Source organism: Pygoscelis adeliae, unplaced genomic scaffold (genome assembly GCF_000699105.1).
Source record: "Pygoscelis adeliae isolate BGI_AS28 unplaced genomic scaffold, ASM69910v1 Scaffold238, whole genome shotgun sequence".
Lineage (NCBI taxonomy): Eukaryota > Metazoa > Chordata > Aves > Sphenisciformes > Spheniscidae > Pygoscelis > Pygoscelis adeliae.
This window is the reverse complement of record NW_008825285.1, coordinates 1,627,315-1,644,266: the sequence shown is the minus strand read 5'-3', so window position 1 is coordinate 1,644,266 and position 16,952 is coordinate 1,627,315. Positions and strand designations below refer to the sequence as shown.

The following is a 16,952-nucleotide window of genomic DNA, read 5'->3' as shown; positions in this document are numbered from 1 at the left end:
AGTATCTTATTTACTGGAGAGAATTACTGGAAGAGCACTAGAGGATTATTAGCGGGGCTGCTAACAGGAATCACCTGAGGCTAGAACATTTGCTAATACAGAGTGCTGACCTCTTTCTTTGGTATGTAGGGTTGCCAAAGGCTAATAAGGCATGTCCAAATCTCAGCTAGGTTTTCGTGTGGCTAGGAGTAGGCAATAATCCAGTTAGAAGCTGGGTTGATAGCCGGGGGTCTCTGGGAGATTCTGTGATTCTCCTTCAAAAACCTTTGCGTTTCTGCTGCTGTTGTGCCAAGGAGGAGAGATTTCATTTGCAGAATAGGCTGATGTACTGTGGGGGATTAAAAACTCAAAGCTTACATGGTAGGTTGTTTTGTTTTTATTCGAACTCCAGGTAACAAGAAAAATTGGACTATAAATAGAAAGCTTAACAGTGGGAGTAATAGAATATAGATCGTTTGTACACGTGAGTGAATGACCTTCATAACTAACTTATGAGTCACTCTAGCAAGAATAAATTGGACTACAAAACAATTAACTAGAGTGGTTTTACTTGCTAGCTGATATACTAGTCTGACAAAAATCACCTTTTTTTTTTAAAATGGGCATAGTGCTTGTTTTCGAAATGGTAATTTTGGTGGTAGGTTCCCATATTTCCATGCCCAAGCATTGGTTTAATTTCTGTTGTTTTAAAGGTAATAATAGGTTATCTTTATATTGAAGAAAACTTGTTCTAAATGAAAAAAAAAGCACAAAACAAAAAAACCACCTGAAGTAGGAAAAAAAATCTTATCACTTCCTTGTCTAGTGTATGTAAGATAAAAGTTTGGTCCTGTCTTGTTTTATTCAATAACTGGAAGCTAGGGGAAGGATAGGGTTATTTTTTTTGCTGTTCTTGGCGTTTTATGTCTTTGCTGATGGGAATATACGTCTGAACCTCAGTGGTTGCCTTTGTTCAGCATGAATACCTTGTGACGTTTCACTTGTGTTAAGTAATTGCACATAAACCAGATGGTAACAAATATTTTTATTATCATATTGATTGCTTTAGTATTGTCACTATTGCATTAACTTGGTGATTTATCATCAATCAGCTTGGATTTTTGTGGGGATACCAGGGGTGGAGGTGGAATAAATACTGCGTTTCTGACCTTCACTTTGTCAATTTGTAGTTCTGAACAGTCATGGCAGTTATAAGACTCTTTCCTTGTTTTCATACTTCTATTGCTGCTGTCACCAGTTTCTGCATTTTTCAGTTAGAGCTTGCTCTGAGCAGTGTTTCAGACTGTTACCTTTCAATATTGAGAGTCCCTACTTGTAAAACTTGGTAAAATCATTGGTACTGTACCACACTCATTCTGGGAGAGTTGTGATTGATGGAGAGAATAGTTAAAGTTCCTAAACTTTTCTGATTTTAATGCAAGTATTATGTTTGTTTGAGTATCTGTTATATGATTGCAATTTTATATGTTGCTTGTTGTTTTAAGAGCACTAGTAAAAAGCAGTTTTCAGAAAATTCTAGTAATAACCATTTTTTAGGAAAATGTGATCACGTAAATAAGGATCGCTTGTATAGGTGTCTGGTTTCCTCCCTGCCTGCTCCTTTTCTTTTTTATTTTTTTATTCTTTTGAAAGAGACTATTGTCTTCCTAATGGGGATGGAACAGCAGCTGTTCTGAATGACATAACAGTTGTACTTGAATTTGAAATAGCATTTTATCCATGACCCCTTTTCTCTGTTTCTCCCCTCTTCCTCCTGCTTGGTAGGGACCGAATGCCTCTTTGGGACACTGTGTGTAAACCTTCATACTTTGCTGCCTAAACGTGCATCAGAATACGTGTTTGAAGTACCTAATGTGGCAAGTGCTAAAATAAACACTTTGAACACTTTAAGACTATGAGTCACCAATCCCTGGCTGCTGTTTTTATATTTCAATAATTGATATAACCGATCTGGAAGTAACTTTTCAGAGACCTCATCATGGTGATCCACAATAAATCTTGACCAGAAATAAGCTAGAAAGTTCGGGTACCTGTGTGCAATATTATAAGATTTGTTAAATTCAAATTCTAAGAGTTTAATTTGTCTGTAGTGCTACTTTTTTTTCTTTTTTTTTTTTCTTCATCTTGGAAAACCTTAGTCTGACAACAGGGAGTTCTGTGGAACAGCTGAAGGATTTGCCTTATGGTGACTTGGGTGTGTAGAGATCATGATTATGCATCTGAAGAGGTGTTAAATCTGTCAAATGCTAACTGTCTGGACATCGTTAGCTTCAAATAAATACTGATTTCACTTTTTATCATACCTCCAGTGTATTACGCTATATGAGCATGTGGTGGAAGTAATATTATTTCTGTAGCTCTTACCACTTCTATTATACTGAAAAATGTAAGAGTGTTTACATTAGCTTTACTGGTTTTTAATATTAAACAGCTAAAATAAGGACATCAGCTACTTTTCATAATTAATTTAGATCCAAAAGTGAGACAGAATTTAGTCCAGAAGGAGCATAGGAATTGCCTTTTTGGTGGACTGTTCAGTTCAGTAGCATCAAATATTTCAAAGGAAGAATCTTATCTGTAACAGGAAATGTCTTTTTTTAATGAAGAACCCCTAATGTTTAAATACAGAATCACTCAGTAATATCGACCTCTTAAATGTTGTCTTCTGTTTTGCAGAAGACCCTTTTGAGGACTTCTTCGGGGGCAGGCGGGGTCCAAGGGGAAGCAGAAGCAGAGGTGGTGGATCATTTTTCTCTGCCTTTGGTGGATTCCCTGCTTTTGGAAGTGGTTTTTCTTCATTTGACACAGGTAAATATCACAACATTTAACAAGGAATGCAGTTTTGGTTCACAAAGGATCTCAATATAATAAGATGATAAATACTTTTTAAAAAAGTTGCCTTCTTCATTCAGGAAATTCTGAGGCTGCTTTTTTAAAATTAAGCTGCTCTCTGTAAAGTCTGAATGTAAATAAAGCTATAGTTACAATATTTGGTGTACCTGAAAGTTCATGAAAAGTAAACAGACCTCTAAGAGGTGGAACTTTTTGTGTTCTTAATTTTGGTGCTACAGTTTCTTTATAGCTTTAGAATTGTTTTTGTTCTGTTTGCTTTTAGGTGTTGTGGGTGTGATGGCTTTTATTTAATTGAGGTCCTGAAAATACACTGGAAAAATGTGTGCCTAAAACCCATGGTACTACGTAGTATCAGTTCTGGGGTAGTCAATTTGAATGCTGACGTCTGTATCTCAGAGGTTGCTGAGAGTTGCTGGTAGTCAGCATCCTTTCAAGTGTTAAGATTCTGGGTATTAGTTGGGATGTTAGTGATGTTCTGTCTGCTAACTCAGGGCATCCCAACATCTACTTTAAAGCAAAAAATGAGATTCACTAAAGCTACTGGCTTTACCTTGAGTGGAAAGAATGATACTCAGGCTTGAATGCCTTTTCTTCAGGGGAGGAGGTGACGGATGGTTTTTGGACAATGATGTGCATTTGGAATTTGAACTGTGGGTCCGTATGGGAGAAACTGATGGGGCTGCAGCCATGTTTTTATTCTCACACTGGTGTTTAATGCCATCTAGTCACTGATGCTGTGTTGATGCAACCAACTAAGGGCATCCTGAAGCTAGGATGTAGTCTGAGTGGATGATAAATTTGGATCCCACGGTCATGCAAAAATACATTTTTTAGTCAAATACCTTCTTTCCCAATAGGTTTTACTTCGTTTGGTTCATTGGGACATGGAGGCCTTACTTCGTTCTCCTCTACGTCATTTGGTGGCAGTGGGATGGGTAACTTCAAATCAGTATCAACCTCAACTAAAATAGTTAATGGCAGAAAAATTACTACAAAGAGGTAAGTGATACAAATATATTTGTATGAAACGATATGTAGAGACATACATAGCTATAAATACATGCATATAAATATACTATATATATACACATAAATATAGTGATACCTGTATGTATGTGTATTTTTACTTTTGCTGTTGTGGTCATCAGATTACTTGGATTTCTCTGGATGCTTTAAAAAAAATTTGAAAGGTTTTATTGGGTTCTCTGACTCTTCTTGGCATTGCTGAGTTACTTAAAGCTGTAGCATGTGAAAATGGGGAAGATGGTGTTTTTGTCTAAACTCTTTGTAGTCGAGGAGGGTTCAGATGTGCAAGACATGCTTTCAGAACTGCCCTGATGAAAAACGAAGGTTGCAACTTGTTTGCTGTTTGAAAGGGACCTGGCAATGGAGCTCTTCCAGGCCTTCAGAAGCTCCTGTGCATCTTTTATTATGGTCCTTGACTACTGTCTGCCAAGTCAGCTTGAGCTTCTGGAAGGGAAAAGTGCGCTTGGTTTCTGTTGATTGTGAAGTTTTTAACTGGGGATTGGGAGGACTTTTAATTTTGTAGACATCATGAAACATGAAACAGTTTTCCCTAACATCTGCTCAAGTTTGCTTTCCTAGGTAGTGTTTGAGTGATGTTTTTGTGTAAAAAAAGTAATTTTCTTTTATCTGTTAAGTGAAATAAGCAACTGAAACCTGCTTTGGAGAAAACTGTTCCTGTTTGTTGGAAAGTGAATTTTCAAGTACTATACACAGCGTACCTTCTCACTATTTCATGCTTGTGATGGGGAAATCACTGCACTTGGGAAACCCAAATATTAGTTAGCTATAGAGTAACCTGCATGAACATCATGATCAATAAGTTATAGGAGTACTGAACGAGTAGTTAAATGTAATTTCAATACTTAATAAAAATCTATGGAAAAGCAAGGGAGAACCAATTTTTTTGTTGGGTAACTTGTGTCCTATACTTCAAAGTGCAAGGTTCTTCTGTGTCCTGTTGCACTGGAGAGATCCTGTCATCTTGACCACTTAAATGCAGCCTTTGTCATCACACGCTGGTGTGGTCATGATACTTTTCTGTGAGTGTATTCCAGAAAAATCTGAAAACTGCCCACTTTTGAGAGAATTTTACCAGGTGAGAGAGACCAAAGAAAGTGTTTATGCAAAAGGAGATGAGGCACCATGTTTGTTTTAATATTGAAAAATAGGCTAAATCAGGTATGCCACTGTCATATCTTTTGTTATTGTATTTAGAAAGCGGGGGGAAGCAAGAAATGTGGTTAGCCACATCTAGGAAGACACACTTACTGTCTCTGAGAAGTCCTGTTACTTTGTAGAATATCTGCCCACGAGGTAGCTAAGTCTAAAGAAGATTCATATCCCAGCATACCCAATGAAAACCTTCTCTGAATAATATTTTGCTTCAGGCAAGAAGCCATTCCCTCTGTTTTTAATCTGGGTATATTCTCTTCAATAAGTCTGATCTCCAGAAAAATTTATATTCATCCATGTGGTTTCCTCATTTGAATCATGAGGGGGGAATTCCCAGATCGTTAAAATTTAGGCATAAATTAAATGTTCTAAAAATAACTTAAACATTCCTTATCTTCCCATTTCTAAAATAAACAAAGAAAGCCCAAACCCACAGCGCTCTTTAGTAATCTCCCCTTCCAGTCAGGGATACTTAAATTTTGCAGCATACATGCTGGTCATAAACTTGGTATAGAGTAGGTCTCCAAATTAATTGCTCAGATCAAACTAAAAGTGGATTAAAGACTGTCTTGGGTGCCTTACATCATGCAAAATTGTGATTGGATCTAGAATATTATGCATTTAACAAATGGGTAGGTACTAAATGCAACATCAGGATTGTACAGTTGATCTGTCAAAAGACATTTAGTTCTAGATAATAGTGTGTAGTGTCAGTACGACTGTGACAGTGTATGAGGTGACAGCTGTAACTGTGAACTCTACAAACTGGAGGATTCGAACTTCCAGAAAGCAATTTTCCTGCTATAAATAAGCAATATCAGTGGGGGAATGCAGATGGTTACTAGTTACAGCTTCTGTGCTGTTAAATACAAAAGCTTGCCAACTACAGTTGCATTAAGCAGGCAGTGCTCTGTTATAGTTCATGATCTAAAAACCTAGGTCTGGTGTGTATTTTGAAACTGCTTACAGTGCTTTAAACTGGCTAACTGTGTTTTTGTCCTACAGAATTGTTGAGAACGGACAAGAGAGAGTAGAAGTTGAAGAAGATGGCCAGTTAAGGTCGCTAACAATAAATGGTAAGGAGCAGCTGCTACGCTTGGATAACAAGTAATTCAACGCACGCATTTAACAGAAATTTTAAGCTATAACAGCCACCATTTGAGGATTGACAGGAACATTTTTTGAAGATTTCAAACGAACTCAACTTTCTGTATATCCGTACTTAATCTTAAGTAGTATAAATAGCTCACTGAAGCTCGTATTTGTCATAGACTTTTGAGTTAATTGTTGGGACCACATCAATTGGACCATTTTTTGTCCTTTAAAATTGTTGTAAATTTCTGTATGCACTTTTCTTTTTATTATATATGATCAAGGTGAACCATGATCCTTCAGTAGTGCTAGGGCGAGATGTACACTAACACTAGCATGAATCTTGCTTTTTCCAATTTGAAATGTGAGCCAATTAGTAGTTTAAGTCTGCTGTGAAGTTAACATTTCCAGGATAACCTTTTTAATAATTTCAACTTTTTTTTTAAATGTTTAGTAGTGAACAATGTTAATACATTTCTGGTAATGCATTTCTGGTTTAAATAAATTAAGGATGTTTTCTAGTTGTGCATGAATGCAGACAACTTAGTAAGTTTTGACAAATGTTTAAATGTGTAATGTAAGCAAAAGGTAAACAAAAGTGAAGCCAGTGAGCTGAGTCTTTTGTCATTTGCTAAAAAAAAAAAAAAAATTCAAAATGAATAAATGCTGATGTCTGTGGTGCATTCTTTCATGAATGGCATTTGTAACCTTCTTGTGTCTGTGTGTGATTTGGGCAACTTGGGAAAACAGTGCTTTTTTTTTTTTCCTACCACCTTTTTCTTCAGTCTTAAGGATGAGGGCCTTTTTTCTTTGCAGATGTTTTCTCCAGTGTGACTGAAAACATGATATTTAATTTCTTTTCTAAACCTGCATTTGAAGCACCTATTTTTAAGAAGCATTCAGAGGCTGACTCTCTAACTCCATCTTTTGCCCTAGTACATAATTTTTTTTTTTGGTCTAGGACTAAAGTAACTCCCTCTGTTTAAAAATTAAAAAAGTTTTCTAAAGTTTTAAGTTCTGCGATTGCTTCAAAAAAGTAAACATAGTTTACTACATATATTTATGTAGTGAACATAAATATACAGGAAAACATTTAATAATTAAAAAAAGGCTTTCTGAACGATAAGATTTTTATGCTTATCTTGAGAACAAACATAATTGCTTTGAATAAGATTTGAATAAATTATTAGTGTTACAATATATCACTCTTATTTTTAGTCATCAACCAAAAATGGAAAGATGGATTAATGCCTTTTGTTAAATTAATGGAGTGAAGCAAAGTATTAATTTGTAGCTAAGTCTAGATTTCAAAGTTTAGTGAAAGATGACTTGATTTCTCTATGTCATAGAGAAGGCATGCAAATAACTATTGGCATATGTTAACACCTGTCAGGCTCTGGGTAATTTCATGCATAAATCATGGATGTGCAGCTTTTATCTGTGCACCAGCTTTGAACATCTGGCCTTCACGAAATTCTTCAGGGTGGCTTAGTGTTTAAAAAAAAAAAAAGCATGGTGTTTTCAAATGATCACTTAATGCCTGAATCTTGCTGAACACCATCTGCTTTGCACTAACAAATGCGTTGATTATTAAATACATCGAAAAGATTTGCTCTTTTTTATCATGCAGGAAAACCAATTCGTCTTCTAACAAACTGCTACAACAGAATTCATATTTGCAGCAAAGTTGGTATATCTTACATTTGTCCCTCTACCATTAATGCTAATTTCATAAACCAAACAAAATAACAGGTAGAAGAAGAAATAAATATGTACTTTGGTTTTGGGACTACAAAAGTTATGTACCTTTTCAAGTTCTTTGCAGAGTTCTTGTTACTTCAGTGTTGTGTTTTTGGTGTAGAAGCACAAACTCAGTTTAGAACTAAACAGTGTTTTCTTGTTAATGCTGTTTTTTTCCTTCCCCATGTATGTTCCTTCTTGATCCAGATAACTAAACAGACAATTTATTTCAAAATCTGGCTTTGTTGTGATGTCTTGAGTTATTAAAAATGTTAATTTATATTTATAGGACACAGTGTGCTCCTTTAAGTTATGTAAACTGTAAAAAGTGCTTCAAAATTGGTTAACCAAGTCAAATAAAATTAGGACAATCTGGAGTTGAGTTTGAATTCCTTCCTGTGGATACCCATAGGTTTTACACTGAGCTGCCAAACTTCACCTTCTATTTTAGTCCCCGGTAATCTTCTTTAAAATTTAAATTACCTAGCTCAAGTTAAGAACACAATTATGATAGCATACCTGCAAGTGGCAAATCGGTACCCACATGCTTGCCTTAGATCTTCTTACCCAGAAAAGTGTGGTCCTTCTCACAGCATTATATAAGAACAGTTCACTCCAGGTTTTTATAATGAAATCTTTTAACACTGTAAATTTGCTGAAGATCCAGTGTTTTGGATAGTCTCTCTTCTGCCTTCAGATTCCTGAAGCTGGTTACTGTCAGAGCTGGACAAAATGCAGCATTAAATGGCAGTGCTGCACTTTCTTGGTAGAAAGAGAAACTGGCAAAGCATAAAGACAGGAAGAAATGAGTCAGCAGAAGGGAGAATTCAACAGTAAAGACTTCTACGGTAGTAAGCAGATACCCATACACCAGCATTTGAATAGGCTGGTGGTTGAACTGGGTGGATATAATTGGACTGGCAGTTCCAGTTCCAGCTGTAAAAAAAGAAAAAAAAGAAAATAAAAAATTGTCACCTTCTTACACTTGACCTAAGCCCTAATAGTTTTGAAATAACACCGCATCCAACTTTTTTTTTAATGCAACTTCTTGCATCCAACTTTATTTTTAATACACAAAATAAGTCCTCACTCTGTTTACTATGGATCCAATTTAAATTCTTCCTATTATGTATTATATATCCAGAATTTCTTATTTGTGCTGCTGAAATGAGTTTCTTTTCTCTTGGAAACCCACTTATTAGGTTGCTCTGAAAAATTTTATGTCATTCCTTACTAATATGTAATTTGCATGGATGTACAAAACCTACTCGCTAGAAGTAATGGATCATCAAGGGAAGCACATTTCCTTAAACTTCAATTTTGGCCAAAACAGCACAAAATACTTAATAACAGAAAAGGTTCTTGATTCTAGCAAATGCTAGGCATCAAATGTGCAGTGGCACGAGGTAGCTTTCAAAACCAGGTACTGTTTGATTAAAAGTACCATTTCTTCATACAGGAGGGATTAATTTTGAACGTTTAGGGACACCATCCAGTTTAAATTAAGCTTCCTCTAGTGGTTTGGAAAAACTAGGATGGAGTTTTTGAACCTGCTAAGTCACTTACTCTTTCATGCTCTGCTTCAAAGTTCATTGGTAGAATACAATAACTTTGTAACGCTTTTTCTTGGTGCAACCTCTTTTTGGTCTCTTGTGCATGGCCCTAATTTCAACACACTACACTGTAACACAAGTTTCTCTTTAGATTGCATGGCACCTGCCCCTTTCACTTGGCTTTACTGAAGAAGTTTGGGATTTTGCCTTAGAATGCTTCACATTTTAAAATTGCTGCAACTATTGTGCTCAGTCCTTCCAATACCTTCCCTGTTGAGCACCACAGGCATTGTTTTGTGGGACAAGCGACAAAGCTGCTCTGCAGAGTAAGGGTCCATAGCGTTTGTAAGGTGTACATGTATCAGCTTGTGATTAATTGATGGACTTAGTCTTAGAATGCTGAAATCAGGGCTTGTAAAAGACTTTAAAAATGTATCTCTAAACAAGCCCAAGGGTTTTATACCTCTCTGTCAGTGTTCGTGTTTGGCTGTCCTGTTTGCTTGCCGCCTCCGGTGTATTAGCTTTAGGTGTAAGTGGAGCTTTGTCTTCTGTATTTAGCTGTGCTTACATGTTTTAGCCTATCTCTGGGCTGGTCCAGTGATAAAGTTAGATTTTTATTTTTAATTTTTGGAAACCTGAGTTCTGTTCCTGAATTTGCTTCTGTTCTGTTTGAAAAGTGAGCTTGTTTCCTACTTTGCCTTAGTTTAATCTGTGATTATAAGAGCATAGTGTTTACCTCTAAAGATCGTTGCATTGCAAAACGAATGTTACAGCTGTATGATGCTTGTGGTTAGAGAACTTCTCAACGGCACTCAATGCAATGCATTAATGTAGTGTTAGGATTCTTGTTAACCTTTTTGTGGAAGCATTTCGTAGTACTTCTGGAGAACCTGCTTCTTTGGTCCCGATTTTTGGATGTCTTTAGTACTTAGGTTTATTTTTAAGTCATGGTGTTCTCACGAGGTAGTTGCAGTACCGACACCAGTAATCTGCCAATCAGCAGTAACCCGGACTTTGAAACGTTACTTTTTTTAAGGTAAGAAAAGGAAGCTTGTTTGCACTGTCTGCTCCCTCTGGTCTTGTTTGCTTTGGGACTGAATTGTGACCACATACTTGCTTTATGTAGTACTCAGCATAGACAGTTTGGGTTTTCTTGTTACTGCTTGTCTTCAAGTGGTTGTCTTAAGTAAAAAGCTTTTTATCTTCCACCCGAAATGCTGAAATGATCCTTCTGTTGCAATAGTGTTGGAACGAAGCAAATTTACTTTGTTAGTGTTACAAACTATACCTTTTGAAGTCATCATTATAGTGGGTTTACTGCTTGATCTGCTTTGGTTTTGGAGAAAATACCTCGACTAGAGTTGGTTGTTGAGTGAAGTGCACTACTGAAAAGTTAGAGCAGGACGGTTGGTTTATACTCTGCTACCCAGGTCATACGTTCACAAAACTGTAAGCCCCACTTTTGAGATGCTGCTGTCAGATATACAAAAAAAGATTAAAAAAAATGCTGTGACCATCTGAGCCGTAACCCTGAGCCTATACGAGCTGCCTGCTGATTCAAAGTCACTGAAACTTCTCGGAAAACTGTGCTCTGGCAGACTGAGCCCTAGGTTAGGTGTTATCTTACTTACAGCAGCTGGTAGAAAGTTAATTGAAAACCCATGTGAGTACTATATCCCCTGTCATGCTTACCATGTCTAAAATACATGCAGTAGTTTGGATGTGATAGTACCCAAATCTGAAAGCTATAAAATCTTGGTGTGAGGTAGATTGCGCTGGTGGCCTAAGTGCTAATTACCTTCCAAATAACGGAAGCTAAAGACTTCTGCTTGAGAAGATGTCAGCTTCGAAATGTAATGGTGGGGATTAAAGTATCTTTAATTCAGAAGATAAGTAAAAAGTTTTATTAAAAGGATGCTATTAAGTGGAATTGTCTCTTTAGTTCTCTGGCTTTTTCAATAATGCTACCTTTTGCAGCACAGTGGGTTCATTTTAAAATCACTAAAAATAGATCATTTTTGAGCTTGACTTAAAATTGACAAGAAAATAGATTTTTAGAGGCTTATGGTAATAACTCTTAAGACTTTGCTTTGCCCTATAACTTATCCTTTAGAGTGAATCATAAATGAGAGCTCTCTCAGCTATTCTTTTTGATGCAGCCAACTTCGAATGAACCTCATAAAAACAGCTGTAGCTGCTAGCTTACCAGCAGTCAAAATAAAGCTGAATCCTTTCATACAATTGAATGTTAATTCTGAGAGAGATTAAATATTAACACCTAGTTTGTAAAGACTACAGTAAGGATGCTAGTCTTTTACGTGATATAGCAAACACATGGTACGTTGAAAAGGCTTCAGTTCCCCCTTTTATTGACTGTCAAAAATCAAATATGAAATCTCCTGCATTGCTGCTTATTTGTAAATTTATTTGAATGAGTTACTAGTATGGGAGGGGAATCCAGCCTGGGTGACTGGTCATAGAATTCAGATTTTGGCACAGACATTCCTGATGGCCAGGAAAGAGAATTATTTTGGCTGTCCGTAACGGAGTTGCTTGAAGCTGTTACCAAAACAGCTAAAGATGCAAAGCAGCAGCTCTGGAATAGGATTCTTCTGTCTCTGTTGCAGTCACAAGCTTGATCAATATGTGGTCCAGGAGGAGAGTTTACCTGGAAAGAAAAAATCATAAGCTTGCAGAGGCTTTGACACACCTGGTAGGGAAGCTGGGCAGATCCAGCAGTCTTTCGGTTTCTCTCCAGAAATACATGCCGTGTCTGTGTTAGTCTTTGATATGTAGAGTAAGATTAACTTGCTTATTTATCATGCATTTGCCTACTGTCAGCATAGCCACCTCTGGCAAACTTTTTTCCTAGGCAGGTAGTCGGAGGCTGCCTTTTGCTCTGGGCAGCACAAAACCCAGTACAGAAACGAAATCTGGATTTGTCTTTCTGTTGCGATATTTGTCTTACTCAGCAAGAGAGTACTGCGTCTTGCTTTTGCGAAAGCGCATATCCTGTGGTATGAGTCTCCATCATTCTTCTTCCAAAGGGAGCTAGACTATGGATGTTTTAAAATTGTACTTTCACAGAGAAGTCCAAAGCTTCTGGAGGAAAATGGAGAAAACTCACATGGCCAAGGCTCAGCCTTTCCTCCAGTCTTAGCCAGACTCGGAGGACTAAGCCTTTCGTCTTTGGAGGACGTTGGCCAGGCTTTCCGTACTAATGCTGCCTCTAATCAGAAGGCACTTTGGTACTTTGATTTATTAGGACATGCCCTGTTAATTAGTCACTCAGACACCTCCCAGAATTAGTCTGTTGATCTCGAGATACACATTTCTTACTACTGGGTGCTTACAGGAAATACAGTCAGGTTCTTACCACCACCACGTGTACTGCACTTCAATAACTCAGCTCTTCTACACAAACTGTGAGCTGGATGTTCAGGAGCGCAGTATACAGCTAGAAATCCACTTAAAGCTGTTTTGGATGCATCTGGTATTGTCTGCAAGCATGAGTAACGTTCACGAACCTCCTGCCCTCGGTCTTTGACTGAGCTCCTGAATGAGTGCAAAGAGGTGGAGGATTTTTCTCTTGGGGAGATTCGTCTGCTGAGTTAGGACAACCACCAAAGGGTTTCTTTCATTAAATACCTCTAGTGCTACTGCCATTTTTTCTAGGCTTGTACGTTTTAGCACCGAGAAGAAAGGCAGATCTTAACATCCTTGATAGGCACGATGCTGCTTCTCAATGTAACTTGCAGGGCATGAAACCAGTAAGGGAGAAGAGGAAACCAACACAGCCTGTTTTTGTGCTGTTGACATAAATTTCAAGGACTTTTTTCCTCATTTGGCCTTTGCCTTTCTCATCAGGAAAACCTGATCATGAGTTACCGCAGTGAATGCAGAAGCAGTGGGCGTTTGCCCATTCTCTGCCAGCCCAAGCTCTGTGCTGCTGCAGGGGCTTGCTTCCCTGCCCGTGCAGGCAAAGGAGGTGCTTCTGCAGCCTGAGGACTGTGTGCCAAATTCCAGTTTGATTCTAAAAAAAAACGTGTACACCAGTAAGATAAAACTGTGCATATTAAAGGTTGCCTTGTTTGGAAGAAGGGTATAAACATTTGTATAAGGCTAGACAAATTCAAATGAGAAGATAAACATACATTTTTAACACATGGGTGATTAAGTGTTGGAAGAACCTGCCAAGAGAAGTGGTTTCTCCAGCTTTCAGCATCTCTTAAAAGACTAGCTTTCTGAAAAATATGTTTTAGTGAGAACCGAGTGTTTGGGCTGTACAGAGAAGTAGCGGAAACCCAGGAGCCTGGGGCACAGAGCAAGGGCACAGTGTTCCTTCAGGCCTTTCTTCATAGTCTGTGTCTTAGCTTCTTCCCTCCCTCTCCTCATGTGTTAACATCAATGCACATGACACATTCTCTTACCGTGGTTTTGAGACTGGGGGATGCTTTCGTGATGAAGGAATTTGAGGGATGGTTGGGGCTGCGTGCAGGGCTGCCTTGCCTGTCGGGAGGGGCTGGGGAAGCAGGGTAGCTGGGAAGAGAGGAGACAACGCGTGCATCTAGGGCACAGATAGTATTGCCTGGTGACTGTTGCCCTAAAGCATCCAGTTTGGGATGCGCAGGTGCAAGAGTGGACTTCATGTGAGAGAAGATGTTCTGGATCTATTAAGGTAAGTAGTTGCTTTATTGTAGTGGACAAATTGGGTGTTTAGTGATGAGGAGGAACCAGGGCGAGGGCCGTGATGACTGTCCCGGGGAATTTGATTTGGAATTTGCATTACAGTGAGCTCTCGTATGTCTCCTGTCTCTTCTCATCAACAACAGACTGCAGAGCTTGACAGAGCCTAATTTCAGCTCCTGAGACGATTAGGAGGTCTCTTGTTAATGAATGTTATGTTATGACAAAGATTCATTTGGCAGCGGGCAACGTTTTAACTATGTAAAGTTTTTATTTTTAGTGTGTGTTAAATCTTATGTGGATAGCAATATGCGTGTGTTGAATTTTGAGTGACTACGAGGAAAAAAACTGGCTTTTTGTTCATTGGATCATCTCTGGTAGTGTGCTAAATGCCTAAGACTGCAATATGTCAGAAAAATATTTCTACAGGGAACAGCCAGAGAAGCGTCTCCTACAGGGCTTATGTGCGTGAAAAAACCATCTGTGGATGCTTATTGGGGTTTTGTATACACCCAGAGCTGCATTTGTTAATCAAGTTTATTTCTAAGAGAAGCTTGTGGACAGGCAAATTCCTGGAATTACAACTCAGCAGCATTTGGGTCATATAAGCATAAAACATAGCTTGGAACAAAACCAAACATAAACTCTCTTACGGCAAAGTCCTGCTATCTCTAGGCCCTTCCTAATTTTCTGGGGAAGGTACCCAGGAGAGTGCTGGAACTCCAGAACCAAGTCTTAGTTCTTCTACAGTCAAATTAACCATATTTTGAGATCTAAATATTCAGCTCCTAAAATAGCTTTTGTGCAGTCTCCTTTCTGTACAAACGATGAAAACCGTAAGGCTTTTGCCTTAGAGCAGAGTCAGAGCAGTGCAGCTTCCCCAGTACAGACACAGCTGTGGTGACAAGGAAACTTGTTAACGGGAAAGCAAACAAGCGTACGTGCCGTACTGCTCTGCCCTTCTCTGGCTTAAAAGAAGTCTTGGACAGAAATCTGTCTGTAGTTGGCAAAGTATATAGCCAGTGTACACCTTGTATGTGTTGACTGTTTGGTAGCAGAAAACCACTTCAAAACTAGTTATTTGCAAATGTCTCAGAGCTGTAACTTGGCAAAGCAAAAGAATTATATCTTTTTTTATCCGTATTTTCCAAGGAGCTTCAAAATTTTTGAGGCACATTCCACGTGGAACCTATTTCAGGGTTAGGAAGCGCAATTCTGTTCGCTGTACAACTCGAGTCCCCTGTTACATCACTGGAAGAGACATCACCACGTGTTCTTAGCCAAAACACAGCAATTTCTCTAGCAAATCAGGTAGAAAATTACAAAGTAGATGACAGTTTTTACCACTGCTAAGTAAACAGAAAATTAGGCGTACTTTACTATGCATATTCATATTTTTGAGATGTTATATCAATGCCAGCTACTACTATATGGTATGTAACTTGCAGTATCTGTTGCAAGGGGGCTGTCTAAATAATTTCCAATTGACTTACCTTTGATCCGTCTTGAAAGTATTAGCCCAAAAGAACTGGAAGATAGTTCTGTTTGAAAGGTTAAAAGGAAGTTGAGTAATTTGTCCTGAATCCTACCCATAGCAGTTTTGTAGCCATTAATAATTTCTTTATTAACAAATATAACTCTGTCTTGAAAAGTGTCATAGAACAGGAGGTGAATTTTAGGTGCTTTCTAACGCAGTGAACAATCGAGAAGATGCTCAATTCGGGGGAAATAAAACCTTTTTCTGTGAAGACGCAGGTTTTTAAGCCTCTCTGCTGCTCTTGATGAACAAAATCAAGAACAAAAGATTAATCGATTACTCTTACGTGGCTTCCACTCTTCCCTCTCCTCTAGCACTTGCTCTGAGGTCACACGTGCACTTTGCTCCCGAAATGTTTATAGGAGGAGATGACTACGTCCCTGGTAACGCTTTTCATAGAAGAAATCACAAAGCCGAATGTATGCCCGTGCCGTGTGCTCTGTTGCAGGGGAGGTGCTCGTTGCCCTGGACAGAATGGTTTCCAAAAGTGGAAAGCCTTTTTTTACGAGAGCTGTTTGAGGGAGGGATTTTGTCTTATGCCTCCCAGCTTCTCCGGAAACAAAAAGCCAACCCTTGGTTCACGTCGGGCTCCAGATTCAGCTCGCTGTTGTGTTTTCTGGGTGTGGCGGCAAAATTCCCCAAATTATCGGTGTCTCCGGTGTTGAGTATGGGCCTGTAAGTGGCACAGAGCCAAGCTGTCAACTTGAAGGGCAGCTTTAATGTAGGTTAGATGGTATATTGCTAACAGTAAAAGAGAGAGGTCAAAGCCTCTCCAGTTTTCTATTTTTGTGGCAGTTCTGGTTAATCTTCCCTTAAAATATAGGCCCTTCAAATTTTCAGTTGAAATTGTGATAGAGGTGGACTCTGTGAGGTCCTAGTTGAACTGTCATCAATGTCCAGTATATTAGTGTTACAACAGCATGGTTTTATTTATCCGTTTATCTTCTCAATAGAAGTTCAGTGCTTTGACGGCTTCAGCTAACAGATTCCACCTCCTGGAAGGTGAAATGACTGCAGTGTCTGCTGTCACTTTGTCTCCAGTCCGCCACTCAGTCTTGAGTAAGCAACTTTTTCTTTAGAAAAACAGTTGTTAATTCTTTCATTTAGTATTTTTTAAAATTACTGTAAAAGGAGATTGTTTCTGCAGAGATACCAGGCTGTATCCAATACCAAGAGTTCAGGCAAGGTCAGAATTTTAATTGGAAAGTGACGAAATGTTCTCAAAAGTGCAAAGTCTGGGACTTTCTATGTCAGTCGCTGACTTGCATGATAACAAATGTAGGTGAATGTCA

The 16,952-nt window shown here is 38.4% G+C and overlaps 1 protein-coding gene across 3 annotated transcripts in view; it reads left to right on the top strand.

Annotated features, from left to right (window-relative positions):
- The window catches only part of DNAJB6 (DnaJ (Hsp40) homolog, subfamily B, member 6), a 63,380-nt gene that overhangs the window by 24,054 nt on the left and 22,374 nt on the right, over positions 1-16,952 (top strand). For all 3 annotated transcript variants that reach the window (XM_009329888.1, XM_009329886.1, XM_009329887.1), the window contains exons 6-8: positions 2,677-2,808; positions 3,711-3,852; positions 6,058-6,128. In XM_009329888.1, the coding sequence (XP_009328163.1) occupies positions 2,677-2,808; positions 3,711-3,852; positions 6,058-6,128 (345 nt within the window). The remainder of the gene's footprint in view (positions 1-2,676; positions 2,809-3,710; positions 3,853-6,057; positions 6,129-16,952) is intronic.